The sequence below is a fragment of the Euprymna scolopes genome, chromosome 7, assembly GCF_053919585.1.
Source record: "Euprymna scolopes isolate OS-2025 chromosome 7, ASM5391958v1, whole genome shotgun sequence".
NCBI lineage: Eukaryota > Metazoa > Mollusca > Cephalopoda > Sepiida > Sepiolidae > Euprymna > Euprymna scolopes.
Genome location: NC_136488.1, coordinates 22,043,919 through 22,064,607, shown reverse-complemented (window position 1 = coordinate 22,064,607; position 20,689 = coordinate 22,043,919). Strand labels below are relative to the sequence as shown.

At 42.8% G+C, this 20,689-nt stretch overlaps 1 protein-coding gene across 3 annotated transcripts in view; it reads right to left on the bottom strand.

Annotated features, from left to right (window-relative positions):
* Positions 1–20,386, bottom strand: part of LOC145279628 (CXXC motif containing zinc binding protein-like) — a 41,594-nt gene extending 21,208 nt beyond the window's left edge. Inside the window, exons 1-2 of one of the 3 annotated variants that reach the window (XM_080130842.1) lie at positions 20,317–20,386; positions 12,922–13,005 (exon numbers count right to left, since the gene is read on the bottom strand). In XM_080130842.1, coding sequence (XP_079986968.1) covers positions 12,922–13,005; positions 20,317–20,322 — 90 coding nt within the window. In that variant the 5' untranslated portion in view covers positions 20,323–20,386. The remainder of the gene's footprint in view (positions 1–12,921; positions 13,006–20,316) is intronic. The other 2 variants (XM_080130843.1, XM_080130844.1) reach the window with 2 other exon arrangements.
* Between the last annotated feature and the right edge of the window lie 303 nt (positions 20,387–20,689).

The following is a 20,689-nucleotide window of genomic DNA, read 5'->3' as shown; positions in this document are numbered from 1 at the left end:
TCAATTGGTCTGTCGGTCTGTCTGTAACACTTTTGTGCTTGGCCTTTTTGGTTAAGATCAAAGGTCTGTTGTTAATAGATGCTGTTCTTAGCTTTTTAAGCTTTTCTTGGCCTTTTGGCCATTTGGCGAAGAGGTCTAAAAGCCAAAATTAGAACCTTCTCCGTCAAGTATGCTCAGCGCCTCACACTAGATAAGGACAAGACGAAGAAGAAGCTAGAGCAGAAACTAGCCCGGGCTACGGGGGAGGGTGATAGAGTTAGTCAGGAACTAGCCAAGCAGGACCTTCTGCGTGAGAATAGCGAGCTTTATGAAGGTCAAGTAGTCAGAGCTAGGCTTAGAAAGGTAGGCAATGAAGCAGTCAATTCCAACACTGACATGCGTTGTGAAATTTCTAGGCGTGGCTCGGACAAGTACATTGCAAAGGTAAGACATCCAGATGGACGCACCCTTGAATCGACTCGGGAGATCTGCGAGGGGTTTCGAGAACATTTCGAGGAGCGTTTTACGCAGCAGTCCGATCTTCCGGTCCTTGAGTTTAGCGACTATTTAGCTGACTCTCCCCGCCTTGAGGCGGCTAGTTGCGAGGGCCGGGTGACGGAGTGGGAGGTTTTTACTGCGCTGAAGCAGGTCAGCTGTGACAGATCGCCAGGACTCGATGGTCTGCCATACGAACTGTATTTGAGGCTGTCACCCATGTTTCTGCCTCTTCTGACGGATGTGTTCAACCATTGGTTTGCTCAGGGATCCATCCCGGGGCAAGTCACCAAGGGAGTGATCACATTGCTGAGGAAAGGTGACGGGCATGGTGGGGAAGAGTTAGACGATTACAGGCCCATAACTCTGCTAAACACAGAGTTGAAGATTTTGGCCAAGGTCCTGTCGAATCGGCTGCAGGTTGTTATCGGCGAGTTGGTTGAACCAGAACAGAACTACGCTGTGAAGGGGAGATCGATTCAGAACAACTTGCACCTGATCCGCACGATTCTAGAGGGAGGGATAGATGACGACAAGGAAGCTGCGCTGATCAACTTAGATCAGTCCAAAGCTTTCGATAGGGTCGACCATCGTTTCTTGGCATCTGTCTTAGAGGCCGCCAGTTTTAAACCGGGCTTCTGCAAGTGGATCTCCGTGATGTATCGACAGCCCACAGCCGTCGTGCAAGTCAACGGAAAGCGCTCGAAACCATTTGTTATCTCTCGGTCGGTTCGTCAGGGTTGTCCGCTGTCGCCCCTGCTCTATGTTCTGGCTTTGGAGCTCCTGCTCCGCAAGCTGAGACGTGGGGAGACAAATTTGGCCCTGCGCGGAATTGCAATACCCGGTGGCTCAGCCGCCAAGGTATCTGCGTTCGCCGATGATGTCACGGTCTTTGTGTCGAGCTTCAGAGACATCAAGATCGTGTCGGAGGCACTCGCTCAGTATGAAAGAATTACAGGGACCCAGATAAACCGCAGCAAGTCGGTAGGACTGCGGTTGGGCGCATGGAGTGGCAATGCCAACCTCCCGGCGCCCTTCAGCTGGACAGATGGCCCAGTTCGGATCCTCGGCGTGTGGTTCGGACCAGGTCTCTAGCTTGACAAAAATTGGTTGGAGATACGGTCAAAGGTGGAGGCTGCAGTCAATTTGTGGCTTCCTAGGAAACGTTCCTTAAAGGGTAGAGCTGAGGCGTGCACCACTTACGTCTTTCCTCTCATCCTTTACCGACTGGCCGTACTTCCCCTGCCTGCACAACACCTAACAGCTCTCGTCGAACTCTTGTCCTCACTTCTTTGGGACAGAGGAAGATCCTGGGTGAGCAGACAGGTCTGTATTCAACGTCCGTGTGAAGGAGGCTTGGGAATGCCGGACTTGAAGTGTCATCGAGACGCTGAGAGGCTGGCCTTCCTGAGCCACTATATGCAAGATGACCAACCGTGGCACCCCGTGGTTACTGCCACCTTCCCCGACCTTGTTCTTGACCCTTCTATCGAGAGCCGTCGCAGGCCACGGGGAGAATCTGCCTACATGAAAGAGTGCCGAGCCGCGCTAAAACGACTACCAAGGTCCAGCGACCTTGTGACTGCTACCCGTAGGGAACTCCACAGGGATCTAGTGAGGGGGGCTGCTGACGACCCGCTATGCGCGCGTTTGGGTTGGCAGCAGAGTGAGATCCGCTCCGCGTGGAGCTGGGCGCCAGGTTCAAGTCATCTAAACAATTCGGAGTTCTCTCTCACCTGGCGATTGGCCCGAAATGCATTTCCACTCTACAACGTACAATGCAGTTCTGGGTTTTTGGAGTCGCCTGATTGTCCCCGTTGTGGGACAACGGCCGTAGAAACGACTGATCATGCTTTCTTTGATTGCCGCGAACTCCGCCGGTACTGGTCGTATGTTGGTGAGGTGACGGCTCGCATCGATCCTGAGCATCCTCGCCCAATTACCGTATCCAATGTCGTGGACAATGTGAGGCCACAGTGGGACCGGGAAAGACAAATAGTCTACGTTACAATCCTGGCTGTGGCGAGAATGGTGATTTGGACGTCGCGTCTGCAAGATTGCCGGGGGGTGTTGTCTTTTTCTGATCAGGATCTGATTGCTTTCTTTAAACACCAACTACGGGTGAAGATCAGATGTGATAGAAGAAGGCTGCATCGCGCGGCATTTGACAGAAGATGGATACATGTGGCAAGTCTGTGTGTACGAAGAGGAGCCAAATTTGAATACGTGTTCCCCGCCTAGGTGTGGAACGCGCAGTTCCGTAAAGTAAAATTTAACAAATAGCCTCTCCGCTAGCTGAATGTGTGTTCCATCCCTCCCTGATTAGGAAGCCTCCAAGATCCCCACCCCCTCTTTCTTGCAATTTTTGTTTTCACCCCCTCCTCTAAATTTCACTCATCTTGGAGAGAAAGAAATACAAACTAACCCCCATTCCTTACCCACAAAATTTTCTTTTCTTTTCTTTTCTCCATTCACCCCCATCTAGAGGGTATCCCCACTTAGAGACTGACCCGCAGAAGCCAGGTTCCTTTTACAAACCTAGTGGAACGGGCAGTCTATCAACTAGACGGGGTTGGGAGGGTCCTACTACCCCCTCCCTTTTTTTTTTTCCCCCACCCTCGACACAAATGAATTATTGTACCATTTTTATTGTTATCTTGTTTTGTTTTTACACGTCAATAAAAAATGTTTTAAAAAAATTGGGAGTTAAGTAGGATGTCCCCCAGTATGAAAGGGTGAATGTGGTATTATGGTGAAAGATACTAGCTGGGAGAAACTTTTGATTTTGTTTAGTTCTGGAGTGACAAGGATGACCAACGACACCTACAATCCCCCCCTTTTGAGTTGGCCATGTGCCTAAGTTTTTTGTTCATTTTCAATGTATTTTTAACATGAATAAAGGATTTAATATCTCAAAGTGTAGTATCTGTTCTCCCAGCTACCTCATTTTTGCTTTTTTTTCAAGAGGTCCCCCACTTGACCCACCAGTCAAGTTTAAGGCTTTCACTTTGGTCACTTTTGTGACTTTACTAACCTTTGTTAGTGGGACCGACCCCCTTTTTGGGGAGTCTGGACCCTTTTCACTCCCCCCAGGATCGATGCCATTGTGTGGTGTGGACCCGAAACCCGATCCCTTCTTTGGGAGTTTGCTGTTTTCGAGACCGACAACACTTTCTTTGATAGACGCAACCTGGTCGGATTAGCTTAGCATTTTTTTCTTTTGGGTACTTCGTTTCCTCCTCTGAGGTTGAAATGATCTACTTTCTCCCCTCTTAATTGCCTGTGACCTGCCAGGCCCAAACTTTGTCTTCCTTCGCTGCTCTCCCAGTGGATTGAGTAGACCGGGTTCTCTTTCTCGCTTCCTTGGGGTTGTTTGTGGGTAGGGCGGGTGTTTCGTTTCTGTTCCCCTCTCTGGGCAGAGATGTCTATCCCCTCTCTCTCTTAATTGCGACGCGGCACTCTGACCCGCTAGCACCCACTGCGTCTTCTTTCACTACTCTCTCCCCTTGCGGGGTATCTGAGCTGATTAACCTGACATCCCCGTGAGGGGAGGTCAAACCACTTTTGCTTCTGACCTCACCCACTCCTCTCCACCACCCCCATTTCCTTGCATTTTTCTTCTTTTTTTTCCCCCTGCTACACTTTGGTCCGCGTCAGCGACCGGTGCAGTTTTTTCTCCAATGCCAGGAAAAAGGCATATACAACCCCAGATGCACCACATCATCATAGGGCCGCTGCTCGTGGCGACCCAGGCAGATCCAGCTACAGGAGGGCAACCAATCCAGCCCCCAGCTCCCCAAGAGGGCCACTCCCCAGACAGGGGATTCAAGGAAGCGACTGACGAGGGAACGAGGTGCGATTTGGGTGGTACACATCTTGCGACACCCTTTCCACTTCAATCCTCGTCGATCGGAGAAAGCACTCCCGCCTAGGCTCCCCAAGAGGACAACCCCAAGATGAAAGGAACCAGAAAGGCGGCTGATGAGGGAAAGAGGCACCTTTCCGGGGGACCACTCCCAATGAACCCCTCTCCACAGCAATCCTCGTCAGCTGGAGAAGACCCCACCACTCCTGCTCTCCATGAGGACAGCCTCCCGGCAGATGAACAGACAGAAGTTGGAGACGAGGAGGCCGAAGACAATAATGGTGGTCCATAGCCCGTGACCCCCACCCCAGTCTCCCATCCGGTCACCCAGCACCTACTCCCCATGAGGGCAGCTCCCCAACGCCCGAAGGGAAAAATGAAGACGAAGTTGCCCGTAGAACCCAAGCACTTTTCAGGGACACTTTGGAATCGCTAAAGGTTTTCGGGGGAGGGGGGGAATATAAGGCACCTCCACCGCCCAAAGCTCTCCAAAACACTCCAACACCACCGAATGCCCCGAAAACCAACCCACCGACAATAAAGCCTGATGGGAGAAATCCCATGACTCAATCTCCGGGCAAAAGGAAGGAAAGGGGCCAGAAGACGGGCCAAAACCAGTCTACGACACCACAGGAGGATTGGCCAGAGTTAGCCCCAAACAAAAGGTCCAAGCAGCAGCAACAGCAGCAGCAACAACAGAGCCAGGTGCAGAAAGAAAAGGCAGCGGCAGCCGATCCCCTCCCCGGTCCTTCCAACACCAAACAGGACGAGAATACGGCATGCGGCCCTCAGGAGCTGGAGCAGATGACACACGATGATTATAGGGAACTCTTCAACTCCACTTACAAAGATGTCACGAAGGGAACAACCATCATACCCCTTCCGGGACAGATCGAAAAATTGGAAAAGAGAGTTCTCTCCCTAATCACCTCCGACCTCAAGACCAAGAGTTTAACGGGTGTCAACAAAGACACCATGGTGGAAATCCTCATTGACTTGAATTCCGGCAAGTTATATATGCAGGAGGAGTTTCGCCATGTGGGACATTCTGCTCCCTAGAGAGGAGGATGCAAAAAGACTGGCCAGGACCGAACACAGAAGCAGGAACATTCGGCTCCAGCCAGTATACCTCGGCAGGAGGAACACCATTGTCTCAGTACTGAAAGTCCCGTGCTATATGACCAGAAAACAAGTCGGGGCCATACTGAGTCAGTACGGTGAGGTGGAGGCAGTCGCCCCAGCCCGCGGTCGACGCAACGTTTTGACCGGGGACTACAAAGTTCGGATGGTCCTGGGCAAGGACAGTTTCGACAACGTTCCAGCCATGCTCAAGTTTGGACAGCAGACCATGACGCTGATCGTGGAGGGGAGAAAAACCTCATTGCTGGCACTGCCAGCTGAGTGGACACATGGCCAAGGACTGTCCTAAAAGGCAACCAGCCAACCCACAGGGAAAAGTCCCCACCAAAACACCCGCCAAATCCCCAGCAGAGGTACAAGCCGCAGCACCAGCCACAGCCCCAGCAACAGGCAATTCTGACCTGGCAGCAGAAGCGGGTTGAGCAACGGTCACAAGGAAGGGCAGACCTAGCAAATACCTGCCCAAACCAATAACAACCAAAACCCAACCCGAAATCACCCCGATGGACTTCAGGCGACACTCAGGCGAGGAAGACACTGGGAAGAGGGCTTTTTTAATAGCACAGCTGGGATTTAAAAACTAAATTGTTTAGCGAAGTTTTTAAATCCCAGCTGTGCTATTAAAAAAGTGCTCAGCCGAAGTAGCTCCAGTTTTCTCCAAACTCTACAACAAATGCCTTAATGAATCATGCTTTCCGGGCTGTTTGAATACTGCTTCTGTGGTACCAATATTCAAGAATTCTGGCGAAAGAACTGACCCATCAAATTATCGCCCCATTAGCCTCCTCCCACTTTTCGCCAAAATATTTGAGACCATAATTAACCATGCTCTAGTCCGGCACCTTACAGATGCTAAACTTCTGACTGACAAACAATATGGATTTAGACAAGCCTGTTCCACAGCTGACATTCTCACTGTAATCTCTGAATGTATATACCATTCACTGGACAAAGCGGGGGAGGGCAGAGCGGTAGCTCTAGATATATCTAAGGCTTTTGACAGGGTATGGCACAAGGGCCTCCTCAGGAAAATTAAATCATATGGTATCACTGGTAGAATACTTAGCATAATTGAATCCTTCTTAGATAAGAGAAAAATCCAGGTTGTCCTCGACGGTCGAACATCTAAACAGTGTGATATAAATGCGGGAGTGCCTCAGAGGTCTATTCTTGGACCTCTACTGTTCCTGATATTTATTAATGACCTCCCCGACAAAACTGCCTCTGAGATGGGTATATATGCTGATGACACTACACTCTATAACAGGCATGACAGGAAAACAAATGAACACATATCTAAAGAAATGGCAAAAACACTAGAGGATGACCTCCAATCTGTAGTGGAATGGGGACAGGAATGGATGGTCACATTCAATGCTGCCAAGACTAAACTGGTTTCCTTCAATAATTACAAGAAACCTTCTCTGCCACCAATAGCAATGGCCAGTGACTCCCTGTCTGAGAGTACATCTTTCAAACTGCTTGGCCTAACGTTCACAGGAAACATGAGTTGGAACAATTATATTGAAAACATTGCCAGGGCTGCTGCGAAAAAGGTAGGCTCTCTCTACCGTGCTAGAAAACTACTGACACCTGAAAGTATCCTGTACCTCTATAAGGCCACCATTCGCCCATGTATGGAGTATTGCTGTCACGTTTGGGCTGGTGCATCTGCCAATAGTCTCTTGCTCCTAGACAAGGTTAAAAAAAGAGTCGCCAATCTGATAGGCCCTGAACAGGCATCTAAGCTTCAGCCTCTGTCCCATCGACAAAATGTTGCATCCCTCTGCTTGTTCTACAAGTATTTTAATGGTGAATGCTCTGACGAACTGCAGACACTTGTACCCCCACGACATAGACACCCTCGACAAACCCGACAGGCAGCTAAATCCCACCCCCACACAGTAGAGATCCCTAGATGTAAAAGATCTTTCTACTCCAGTAGTTTCTTCCCCAGAACCGCTAGACTCTGGAATTCCATTCCAGGTTCCTGCTTCCCTAACTGTATTGACATGCAGAAGTTCAAGTGCAATGTGAACCAACATCTTGCTGCCCAAATCCCTACATAGTGCCCCAAGTAGTTGCTGCCCCTGATAGTAGCCCCCTACACCAAAGTGGCAATGTGCCTTGTTTGGGGTGAAAATGTAATAAAAAAAATGTGAGGCAGAGTCCCTGTATATATTCACCCCTCCTTCTACAGGGCTTTAAAATTAATTTTCCCCCTGGACGTGGGAGGCATGGCCAAGAATGGAGTACCCTCTGCAGACTTACTGACAGGAAGCCTTGGACAGGCCTGCGACATCCTCATCCCCGGGGACTTCAGGCCCGTGTATGACACTGAATAAGGTAGGTGACCATGGCTTTAAACTTGGCTACTTATAATGTGAGGGGCTGCAGATGTTGAAGCAAAGCTGCGCGTGTGCTGAGAGATCTGGTGTCCCTCAATATTGCCGCTATACAGGAGACCCATCATATGGCAATACCTATAGTTGTGGAATCTCCTTGCTAGTAAATTGTACCCTATTAGCGTTGGTGAATGTTGTTCACGAGGACGAGCGGGCGATTGTCGTCGATGTTGCCGTTAATAGCAATGTGTTTTGGATAGTCGCAGTTTACGCTCCTAATTCCGCTGTGAAGAGGGCTTCCTTTTTCCGATGGGTAGAGAGTTTTATAGATGATCCGGAGAGGGTAGTCTTAATGGGCGATTGGAATGCCATCTTTGATTCCAAGTTAGATAAGGTCGAGGGGGACTAGCGGGTCGGTGTGGTCTGACAGCAGTCTGTCTGACCTGATGGCTGCGTGCGACCTGGTCGACAGATTTCGCATGGATCACCCGGGGCGAGAGATGTGGACGTGGCATCCTAATGTGCCTTCCCATTCAAGTACTTACTTAGATCGGATGTTACTCAGAAGATGCGATGTAGACTTGTTATGGCCCGTTTGAACTTGAGCTTTAGGCCTAAACTGGCCGGATACTGGAAGTTCAACAGCACCTTGTTGGAGCTCGACGACTACTGGTTGAAGGTTACAGAGTTAATCCAGTGGGTACTAGTGGGGGCGGTTACCGGGAGTAAGTGGTGGGTAAGTCTCAAAGCTAAGATTAGACGCTTCTCGGTCCAGTACAGCCAACGCCTCGCGCTAGATAAGGCTAAGGCCAAGAAGCGTATAGAGAATAGGCTGACTCGGGTGGTGGAGAGGGGGGACCCCTAGAGATAGCGCTAGCTAAACAAGACCATAACTGCTTGGCTAGCAAGTGGTACGAGGGCCAGATAGTTAGGGCAAGGTTAAGGAAAGTCTCGAACGAGGCTGTTAATGTAGATGCTGTTAGCATAAGGCTACTCTCAGGCGCGGCTCGGACGGGTACATTCGAAAAGTAACCGACCTGGAAGGGCACGCCCTCGTGTCGACGCGGGAGATTTGCGAGGGGTTTCGGAAGCATCTATCGGAACACTTCACCCAACTACCCAGACTCAGGGTCGAAGAGTTTGGCAGCTATTTTGCTGACTCACCTCGCCTCATGGCGGCTCGAGCGGCTAGCTGTGATGGTCTTGTCACGGAACATGAGACCATTACTGCGTTGAAGCAGGTCAGCTGCAACAAGTCCCCGGGGCTTGATGGTCTACCCTACAAATTCTACTTGAGGCTGTCACCCATTTTGGTCCCTATTCTGAAGGATATGTTCAACAATTGGTTTGTTCAGGGTTCCATCCCTGGGCAGGTGACCAAGGTAGTGATCACATTGCTGAGGAAAGGTCAACGGCATGGAGGGGAGGAAACTTAAACAATTTCAGGCCCTTGACTCTGCTAAACACAAAGTTAAAGATCTTGACCAAGGTTCTTGCGAATCGGTTGCAGGTTGTCATCACTGACTTGATTGAACCAGACCAGAGCTATGCTGTGAAGAGGAGATCGATTCAGAACAATCTTCATCTGATATGCACGATCATAGAGGGGACAGAAGACGACGCTGAGGCCGGGCTGATCAGTTTGGATCTGTCCAAGGCTTTCGATAGGGTCGACCATCGGTTCCTGGGATCTGTGCTTGAGGCCGCCGGTTTTAATCCGGACTTCCGCAAGTGGATCTTTGTACTGTATGACAGGCCGACAGTAGCGGTGCAGATCAATGGTAAGCTGTCGGAGTCATTCGCCGTCTCCCAGTCGGTGCGACATGATTGTCCGCTGTCGCCTCTCTTGTACATTCTGGCATTGGAACCCCTCCTTCGCAAGTTAAGGGACGAGGCGACTACATCAGTCCTGCATGGGATAGCTCTCCCTGGAGGCACACGAGCCAGGGTTTCTGCGTTCGCCAATGACGTTACCGTGTTCGTGTCTTGCCCCACGGACATTCAAGCAGTCACCGAGGCGCTCGCTCGATACGAAGAAGTTACGGGGGTCGTCTTCAATCGCAGTAATTGAGTGGGTCTGCGGTTGGGTGCCTGGACCGGAGTAAATTCGCTTCCGGGCATCTTCAGTTGGACCGACGGCCCAGTCCGGATCTTCGGTGTGTGGTTCGGACTGGGTCTCCAGCTGGAAAAAAACTGGTCGGAAGTGGAGACCAAGGTCAAATACTCTGTCAAGACTTGGATTCAAAGGAAATTGTCCTTGGAGGGTCGGGCAGAGGCGTGTGCTACATACGTCTTTCCTCTCATCCTTTACTGTCTGTCTGTACTTCCCCTCCCTGCAGAAAACGAATCAGCTTACAGGAACACCTTGACTCACTCTTGTGGAATGAGGGTAAGCATTATGTTTGCAGAGAGGTCTGTGTCTGAAATCCGAGCGAGGGAGGTTTGGGACTGCCCGATCTCCTGCGTCACAAGCATGAGAGAGGTTGGCCTTCCTGAACCGTTCACTGTACGTAGATGTTCCGTGGGTCACTGCGGTTGGAAGTGCGTTTTCCAATCTCTCATCTGACCCCTCGGTCTCCGCCGAGCTTCGACCGAAGGGGGAACAAAAATTCTATGCCGAATGCCGATCCGCACTTAGAGCGTTGCCAGGGACCAGTTTTCTTGAACAGTCTACAAACAGGCTTTATTGGGAGCTAGTGGGGCATAGCAAAAAGGAACTGCTAGTTAAGCGGATGGGGATGTCATTAGAAGAGGTTCGCTCCCAGTGGAGTTGGGCGCCGGGACGGGACTTTCTTACCAACTCGGAATTTTCCCTTACCTGGCGACTTGTCCGGAATGCACTGCCCCTCTTTAATGAACTCCACTTGCACAAAGAAGAGACCCGGGTCTATTGCCTGCGCTGCGACGAAGGCATGAAGGAAACGGTCGGTCATGCTTTTTTCCGCTGCAGCAGGCTTAAGACCCTCCAAGGGTACGTCAACAAGGTAATGGCTCGTATCGATGCCACACGCCTGCTTGAACTCGACAAGTCATACTTTGTGGAGAACATTGATCTGCCGCTGCCTAGGGAGAAAAGAATGGGTTTTCTGGTGATCTTAGCAGTAGTGAGAATGGTCATATGGATCACATGCCTCAAGCGAGTTCGCGAAGGGATATCGGGATCTGATCGTCTACTTTAAACATCTGCTTAAAGTAAAGATCAGATGCGATTAGAAGAGGTTGCCTCGAGTGGTATTTGACAGGAGGTGGGTGCATGACACTAGCTTGTGTATCGGACGAGACGCCAAGTTTGAATTCGTGTTACCACCATAGGCATGGCACACGCGTTACTGGGTCCTACAGAACTCATCCCACTAGGTTAGCAATAGAAAATTAAAGATACTCTTAACTGGTGGTACAAATGAGATCCGGTCCCCCGACTGTTTGTTTTGGCACTAGAGAACATTCCAAGGCTACCCTACCATTACCCCCCTCTTTTGTTTTGTCACCCCTGGTCAACCCTTACTCGGAGGTCACCTTCTACCCCCCCCTTTTTTGTTTTTTTGATGCTTTATTTATTTTTTCCCCCAATACCCAATAAGAATCCACCCCAATCCCACTAGGGATCTCCCCGCTTGTTTTCGGTGCCCCGGAAAACAGTAGGTGATCCAACTACTTAGATTAGCTCAGGGAGGGACCTTACTAACAATGCACTAATTTTATTTGATCATTTTTTCTAGGTTGTTTTCTCCACTCCCCAACACCAAATTAAGAACTTTTATTTTTCCAATGAATTCAACTTTTTTCACACACACACACACACTTATTTTAATTAAAAAAAAAAATAAATAAAAAAATTAAAAAAAAGTAATAAAAAAATGCACACACACACACACAAATTGTAAATATATGCTTTTTGCTTAAACGCTGGAAATTCATTAGTTAGCTTTGGATTCCACAGAGTGAATGAGGTATTGTGGTAAATGTTGCCAATCAAGAGTAAGTCGTCAAAGACTCCAATTTTTACTTTAGTTACAAAGACGCTGCAACACTCCCCTCCCCAGATCTTATAGGGCCTTGTGCCTAAATTTGTTTTGTCTTTTGGAGAATTTACTTTTTTAAATTTTTTAATTTTATATTGAAATTTTTTTTATTGTAATTTCTTTTTTAAACGGAATAAATTAAATAGGAAGATCAAAGTATAGTATCTGTTCTTACTACATGCTGTACTTATGTTAACTTTGTGATATAAAGTGGGGGATCACTTTTCTGTATTAATTTAATTTAAAATGATCACCTGCTTTAAAACCAGTCAGTCTCAAAGCCATTCAAGTCATTCTCCAGATCATTCAAGTTGTTTTTGAAGGATTCTAGTTATTTTTTAAGCATTCAAGTTATTCTTAAGGTCATTCAATTCATCCTTAATTTCATTAAAGTCATTCTAAGTCATTTACTTTTTATTTATTTAAGTCATTTCAGCCCATTTTTCGGATATTTTAGTTTATCTTTAAGAATTTCATGTCAATCCTACATTCATACATTCATTCATTACACGAGAGCACGCGACTAATGGCAATCGGCCTTGTTATGTATAAAATGAACGTTAAAAATGTTAAAGGCAATTTTTTTTTTTGCACAAGTAATAAAAAAAAAATCATGCTTAAAATATCTAAAAATAAACTCTTTTTGAGTTACTATTAATAAATTTTAGTGTGAAACTACAATGCATCAAAAATGTAAGGAATGTTGGAAATTGATTGAAAAGAATCATCTAACATCTTTTTATCATTTGTATGCGTGACGTGGTCTGGATGATTTGTAATGGAAATTACCCAAATTAACAAAGGATGAAAGAGGATGAGAGTAATAGACAGAAACTTAGTGAGATATGGATGACTTGGTTATAGATTACAGATTATTAGAACAATTAAAATGGAAACTTCATTAAACATAACTTAATCCTAAAACAGAAATATTTTAACGTGCATTTTATGGGATTAAAATATAAGAAAAAGGACCTTAGAGAAACAAACGTTGATTACCTCAGCTTTAATATGATAATAAATGGTGGACATTTTTTAAGACAAATTCAAAATGCAATCAAAGCATGTAACTTACTTTTACATACCATCGGAAGTCATCTCCGTCTGGCTGGAGTTTTGTTATGTTTTCTAATACAGCTTTGATTTGGAGAGCTATTTTCTGGAAGTGGAAAACAAAATTTGGTTTAAAATTAATTCAAACAATTAAAATTGGGATTCATTAATATGGAATATAAATACTAGATTGCGATTATTCTAATATTTTACCCCCCACCCTCGATTTCAATACAATTTACCGATTCTGTTCTAAACTTCCAATTCCAATGCAATTATTGATTCCAGTCCTTTTCAAATTTCTAAATATTTAGTCATAAAATTGTTTTGATGTGTGCACATAGTTTCACAAAAGTAAAAGTGGCCTTGCAAGGTGAGCTGGTGGTGCATACATTAGAAAAATAGATTTTCTACTTTTTTCTCTAATCTTTTTCTCATAATTAATTGAAAATAGTGAGTTGATAAACTTGTGCCATTTTTCCTGTTTATCAATTTGTGCTATTTTTACCCTAACATTTCTTCTGGAGCCATTTTAACTAAATTCATTATTATGATATACAGATTTTAGTTTTTAAAAAAAAAGTATCTATTTGAAGGTAAAATTACATTTTAGACAAAAAAAAAAAAAAAGTAATAATGCAATCGCAAATTAAACTCGAATATTTCTGATTCCAATACTCTAAAAAGTTCTGATTTTTCTTATTCGAGTTGTCGCAATCGCAACACTAATAAATATATTTTGGTAATTTTTGTATAAAATTACCTTAAAACACAACAGACAAAAAGATAGAATGAAATGATACAAACTTTTATATTTTGGGTTCCATTTCATCATTAATTTGCTATCATATGTGACAATTGCAAAAAAATCTGATGAATTGATAATAAATAAGAAGGCTGTTGAGAGAGTGGCATTTTGAAGGTATCAGCAGTTAAGGCAGTTGACTAGATGCAGCTTCTATCCTCATGTACAATTTGGAAATGGTTATGAAAAAGTCAGGCATCATAAATAAGCTGGCTGAAGAATCAGATAATGTTCTGAATATTCATGTTCATTAGTTCATACTAAGCCAGCTTCCAGTTTAAATTATTGATATGCTCACCAGAAAAAAATATTGAAATGAAAAAAGATTAAAAGGAAATTAAATGAAGAAAAATATTTGTTTGAACGCCAGCTTTCCCACAACTAATTTCAACTGTAATTTCCGCCATCTATTCTCTCTCTCAGCTGTTGAAAAATTACCCCCCCCCAAAAAAACACCTTGTGCTTCCAACTCGTCCTTTTCATAACAGTTTCTGTCCTCCTATGCCAATTACTGCCATACTGAGCCTTCTACAAACGAAGATTCTTTTACTGATTCCATCACCAGACAAGATAGAAAGAGATGCACCCGTTTGTGTAAGTCACTTTCTTCATTACTTTCACCATGTAATCAATTTCCCTTATGTTGTTGTTCAATTCTACTACAAATATCAAATAATATTCTAATGAGTTGCTGTCATGCTATCGTCATATTCATATACAGGCTTCAGTTCAATAAGGATCCAGTGTTAAGAGGGGAAACTAACAAAAGAAAATGGGCTGATATACAACTAAATTCAAGCTATCTCAGCATTTGGTTCAATATGCTGGCATGTTTTATATTGTTTTTAGAAACCGACAATCTGGTTTGATTAATAATTTAATGGCCAAATGATACTGTAATGTACTGATTAAAATGAAAATGAAAGTAAAAAAAGTCTCCAGGGCAACACCAGGAATGTTCAGGTAGTAATAAAAAAAAAAAGTTAATTTTGCTTATTACAGTTCTGAATTTTTACTTGTTTTGATTGAACTATTGTTCTCATCTTGAGTGTTATTTGTGCAACGTTTCGGTTGGTGTAGTCTCTAACCTTCGTCAGGTATGCTGGTCGTCATCTTGGAAAAGAAAGAAGAAAAGTTACTAGCTCCATAGATGGTTTCATATTCTTGGAGTTTTTTTGTTTTTTTTTGTTTTCATACGTGTGAAATAAATTTGGTTGACAAGAGGAGGTAACTTTAATAAAGTTCAACGTGATTAATTTTGCTTATTATCTAAATTACCTCCCTTTGTTTTATGGCAGAAGGAATGTAGCGGAGTCATTAGAAGAACATTTGTATTCCAATTTATCCATCACAAGTTCAAAAGTTCAATTCCACTTTGCAGCACCTTTTGAAAGTGCCTGAACACAATATGCAATGAGTCAACCCAAACTTTTTGAATGTAATTCGGTACAATAAAAAGAGGTGACCAAACAGCTGAAGATAAAATGCATAATGGATATCTATTATGCAGCAGTTTCTCCTTGGTCCAGAAAATAAAATAAGAGAATAAAAAGTGAAAATATGTTTTTATTAGTGTTTATTACACAAATAAAAACATATTTCCACTTTTTATTTTTTAAAGTTTTTTTTCTGACGGTTATCATAGTTTACAGACTTAAGTATCATTTTAGCAGAAAAAAAAAAAAAATTGCATGACTTTTAAGAAGAGGGTTCACTTTCGTTATAATGTTCTACTTCATTGCTACCTGACTTACTGTACATTTTTTTTTACTGATGTGTCACGTGATTAGAACGTTATACCGAGAAAGTGAACTCCCTTCTTAAGAATCATTAAATTTTTTCTGCTAACATGATGCTTGAGCCTGTAAACTATGATAATCGTCAGAAAAAAACTAAAAAAAAAAAAAAAAAGAAAGTGAAAAATGTGCATTTTTATGGGGTGAGCACTCTCGTACAGGTCTGCCAAAAAGTCTTGTGTAATTATAAGTTGAAATTAACAAAAAAACCCGGAACCAATTGCAGAGTTATCTTTTTGGCATTACCTCTTTCTGCAGGAAGGAGAATTACCCGAGGCGGCTACACAAGTGTACAAGATAATGCCCAGCAAATAAAATAAAGAATTTTTTGTGCTGGTTCAATATAGGATCCTCAGATTTTAGCTGCATTTTCACCTCACGAAAGACTACCTCTGCTAGAAAACTGTGGCCAGTGTCACGCAAAAATATTCCCCTTTTATGGGTTGATGAAACTAATTAATGCTTACTTTTTACAATTTATACAACGTTTTATTTGAAATTCACTTCACTTTTTTTTTCTGAAAAAGAAAAAAACAAGGAAAAAAAAACAAACAATTAAAACTTAAAAGAAAGGCGCACTTTGTTCACTTGTAAAATTAAAAACGTGAGTCTTTTCTGGATAAGTTTTTTTTCTTCTTAAATTGCAACTTATCAAGGATAAAATATACTCGAGGATAAGTTTTTTTCTTCTTCCTAAAACAAAGCAAAGCGAAAACAACTAAAACTTATCCAGAAAAGAGACATTTTGTTTACTCATAGAAATAAAATTAGTTTCTTTCTTCTTCAAATAAGTTGCAACTTAATAAGGATAAAACACACTCGGGGATAAGTCCCCCCCCCTAAGCAAAACAAAGCAAAAAATAACTAAAATTTATCCAGAAAAGAGACATTTTGTTTACTCATAGAAATAAAATTAGTTTCTTTCTTCTTCAAATAAGTTGCAACTTAATAAGGATAAAACACACTCGGGGATAAGTCCCCCCCCCCTAAGCAAAACAAAGCAAAAAATAACTAAAATTTATCCAGAAAAGAGACATTTTGTTTACTCATAGAAATAAAATAAGTTTCTTTCTTCTTCAAATAAGTTGCAACTTATTAAGGATAAAACACACTCGGGGATAAGTCCCCCCCCCTCTAAGCAAAACAAAGCAAAAAATAACTAAAATTTATCCAGAAAAGAGACATTTTGTTGAGTGTAAATAAAAACTCCCCCATTAACCCTTATCCTCGAGTGTTTTATCCTTGATAAGTTGCGACTCATTAGAATTTTATTTTTACGAGTTAACGTACCAGATGTATCCCTCCACGTACCCCTCCACCGTACTGTATACCGATACTCTATGGCTGACTGGGATAGCTTCCGTACATTCATATCTGATTTACCTCTGCATTCCATGTTTAAAAAGGAAGTGTCCTGTATAGTATCAAATCTGACCGAATGGTTAATTGTAGGCATAGACCAATTCATACCATCTAAAAAATTCCAACAAAAACCTAACAGCCAGCCATGGTTCTCCCCAGAATGTGCTGCTGCTATCGCGCACAGAAATCACTTTTTCCATAGCTACCAACGTAATAGATGCACTGAGACTAAAGCTGCTTTCAGGACTGCCAACAACCACTGTAAAAGAGTAATAAAAAATGCAAGAGAGCTATATGCCCAGTCTGTTAAATCCAAGGTAGCTAATCAGCGGCTTGGTTCCCACCAGTTTTGGCAAATAACAAATAGGATCCTGAACAGAAGTGTGCGTTCTATTCCAACCATTATCAATGGACCAGAGGTCATCTCGTCAGCGTCAGATAAGGCCAAACTATTTGCAAAGAACTTTGCAGCTAATTCTACCCTATGCAATGAAGGCCATCAACTCCCCATATTTCCTCCTATAACACAGAACAAGCTAGGTAACATACAAATATCCGTGCATGAGGTTGCCAAGCTAATCAAGAATCTAGATTCCAGTAAAGCAACTGGCCCTGATGGCATCCCAATTATAGTGTTAAAAAAGTTTCAACCAGAACTTGCTCCCATACTTATGAAACTATTTAAGCGCTGCCTTAAGGAGAAGTGCTTTCCGACTTCCTGGAAAATCTCATCAGTTTGCCCTGCATTTAAGAATTCAGGTGATAAGTCATCTCCCTCTTAGTAAAGACTAATACGTCTCCTGTGTGTTATGAGTAAGTTGCTGGAATCCATATTAAATAGAGAAATAGTCAACCACCTCAGCAGGAATAACCTTCTTAGTGACACACAATATGGTTTCCGCTCTGCAAGATCTACCGCAGATGTGCTGACAGTTATATCCCACAGGATTAGTGAATCTCCTGACAAAGGCTTCCTTTCTAGGGCAATTGCTCTTGACATATCAAAGGCCTTCGACAAGGTATGGCATAAGGGTCTACTTCACAAGATTTCCAGCTACGGTATAACTGGAAATGTTTTCTCAATCATTAAATCATTTCTCTCCGATAGGCTCATAAGAGTAGTGGTAGATGGACAAAAATCGGAGGCCTGCAATATAAATGCTGGAGTCCCTCAGGGGTCAATCCTCGGCCCAACTCTCTTCCTGATCTACATCAATGACTCCCTAAACACATACTTAAATCATTCGTTGACATCTATGCTGATGACACGACCATCTACGGCAACACATCAAAGGCTGTAAATGACAAAGTTCTCTCTGATTCTCTCTCCTCTGATCTCAAGCGTGTGGTTCAGTGGGGGAAGATGTGGCTGGTTACCTTTAATGCATCCAAAACCAAACTCCTATCTTTACATCATCAACGCTCTGACCCCCATCTGGCATCAATTGTGATGGATGGCTGTCGTCTGGGTGAGGCTCCGTGTTTTGACAAGCTTCTGGGTTTGACCTTTACTCCTGATCGGAAATGGAACACGTACATCAAGTCTGTTGCCAAAGTTGCTGGAAAGATGGTGGGATCCTTCTACCGCTCCAGAAGATATCTCACTACTGATGCAATTCTCTATCTATATAAAAGCCAAGTACGTCCAAAGATGGAATACTGTTGCCATATCTGGGCAGGAGCTGCTAAAAACAGCCTATCCTGCCTTGACAGAGTACAAAATAGACTTCGTGGCTTAGTGGGGGATGCCCTTTTCTCTACCCTGCAACCTCTCTCCCACAGAAGAGACGTTGCAAGCCTATCCTTGTTTTATCGTTATTTCCATGTCAGGTGCTCGTCTGAACTCCAATCTCTGGTCCCCCCTCGCCAATCTTTCACGAAAAACACCCGTCTAGCTTAATCCACTGTGAAAAATTTCCCCCACTCTATATCTGTGCCTAAATCAAAACGCGGATTCCATGAACAAAGCTTCTTTCTTAGAACTGCACGCCTGTGGAACTCTGTTCCGTCTGCCTGCTTCCCACCGGACTACAACTTGGATGTGTTCAAGTCCAACGTTAACAAATTCCTAATGAACCGCCCCCTTAAGTAAACACTTCATCAAATCTCCACACTAACGTAATGTACTTGCAATAACTCTTATCCCTGAGTGGCTTCCGGGCCTTTATAAGTGGTGATAACTGTGTAAAAAAAAAAAACAAAAAAAAAAACAACGTGTGCCTTTTCTGGATAAGTTTTTTTTGTTTGTTTGCTTGTTTTGTTATAGGAAAACACCTTATTTTCGAGTGTGTTTTATCCTTGATAAGCTGCGACTTAAGAAAAAAAAAACTTATCGCGATTGTAATTTTAGGAGTGAAGAACCAAAAGATAAGTTTTATTTTTTCCTTTTTCAAAAAAACAAAACAAAAACGAAGTCATTTTCAAGTTTTCAAAAAATGTGAAAAACTTGTATAAATTGTAAAAAGTAATCATTTAGTTTTTAATTATAATTTAACACAAACACAAATTTGTCGGCCATAATGAGGGAATTATTTTTGTTGCGACACTGGCGGCAGCTTTCCAGCAGAGCTAATCTTTCGCGATGCGAAAATACGGCTATAGTCTGAGGAGGGCCCCTACATTGAACCAGCACCGAATTTTCATTAATTTTTTTTTTTAAATAAATAAATAAAACTGCTTATTTTTAAAAATTTTTTATCATAAATAACTTTTTTAAAAAATTATTTTATTGAGTAATGTGCCAGTTTCGTATTTCGTTTTATTTTCAGTCAGTTTCCATTTTTATATCAACCTATCCTAAATGCTATCTTTTTTTCCCTTTAAGGGCTAAAACTCGTACACTAATTTTTATTTGAATATTCGAAGAAACTACTTAGGACGGCGATCTCATCATTTCACTAAATACTTATAGCAAGGATGAACTTGAACAGAAACATTTTACCATTTAAAAAAAGAAAAATAGTTTATATTGTTATTTTAATTTTTTACAGGAACGAACTTGATTTATGTATCTTTTTTAGTTTCTTTATCGACGTGGATTTGTTTACATCACAATATTGTATTTTCATTTCGGAGTTTCATGAATACAGTGGGCATCACGATAAGCTTATTCATTTTAATGTCACTTTTTTTTTTTTTTTTTTACTAAAATATTGTTTAAGAAATAAATTAAAGTAACAACAGAATCAATGTCACTCTAAATAATTTACATGATTAAAATAAGAATTAACCTAGTAATCGACCAAGAAAACACGTTTAAACAATTTACAATCAACGCCAAAATCCAAGTTAATTCTAAAACGAAATAAGCAAATCTTTCGCAAACAACTTGATTCCAACTGCAACAAGATGTCGTACCAAGGATGAAGGTCGGATATTAAGCTAACAATTCAACATTATTTTTTTCTCCATTATTAAATAATTCCTAAATAAGAGAACATAGTTAAGAACTTACCACCATGTTTGCAGTTTGCGGTGTAGGTGATTATTTTGTCCCGTGTTAAAGAAAGTTCCGAATCGATCAACTTGATTTCAATCGATTTGCGGCACAGCGAAAAACAACAACTCAGCCATCCTTCGAACAAGATCAAAGTGTAGTATCTGTTCTTCAGATGCTGCACTTCAATTTCTTGTTCTCTGTCAGTGGAGGAGAAATCCTTCACGACTGAGACAATTTTTATTTTTGTTCCTTTTCTCCACGTTAAAAAACGACCCTGGTGTCTAACTCTATCCCGTGGGGAGGCAAGGCATTGTAAATAGGAACAATAAATAAAGACGATATAAGTTTTATAACAGTTATAGAAGACATCTGGATTCTTTGAATTTTT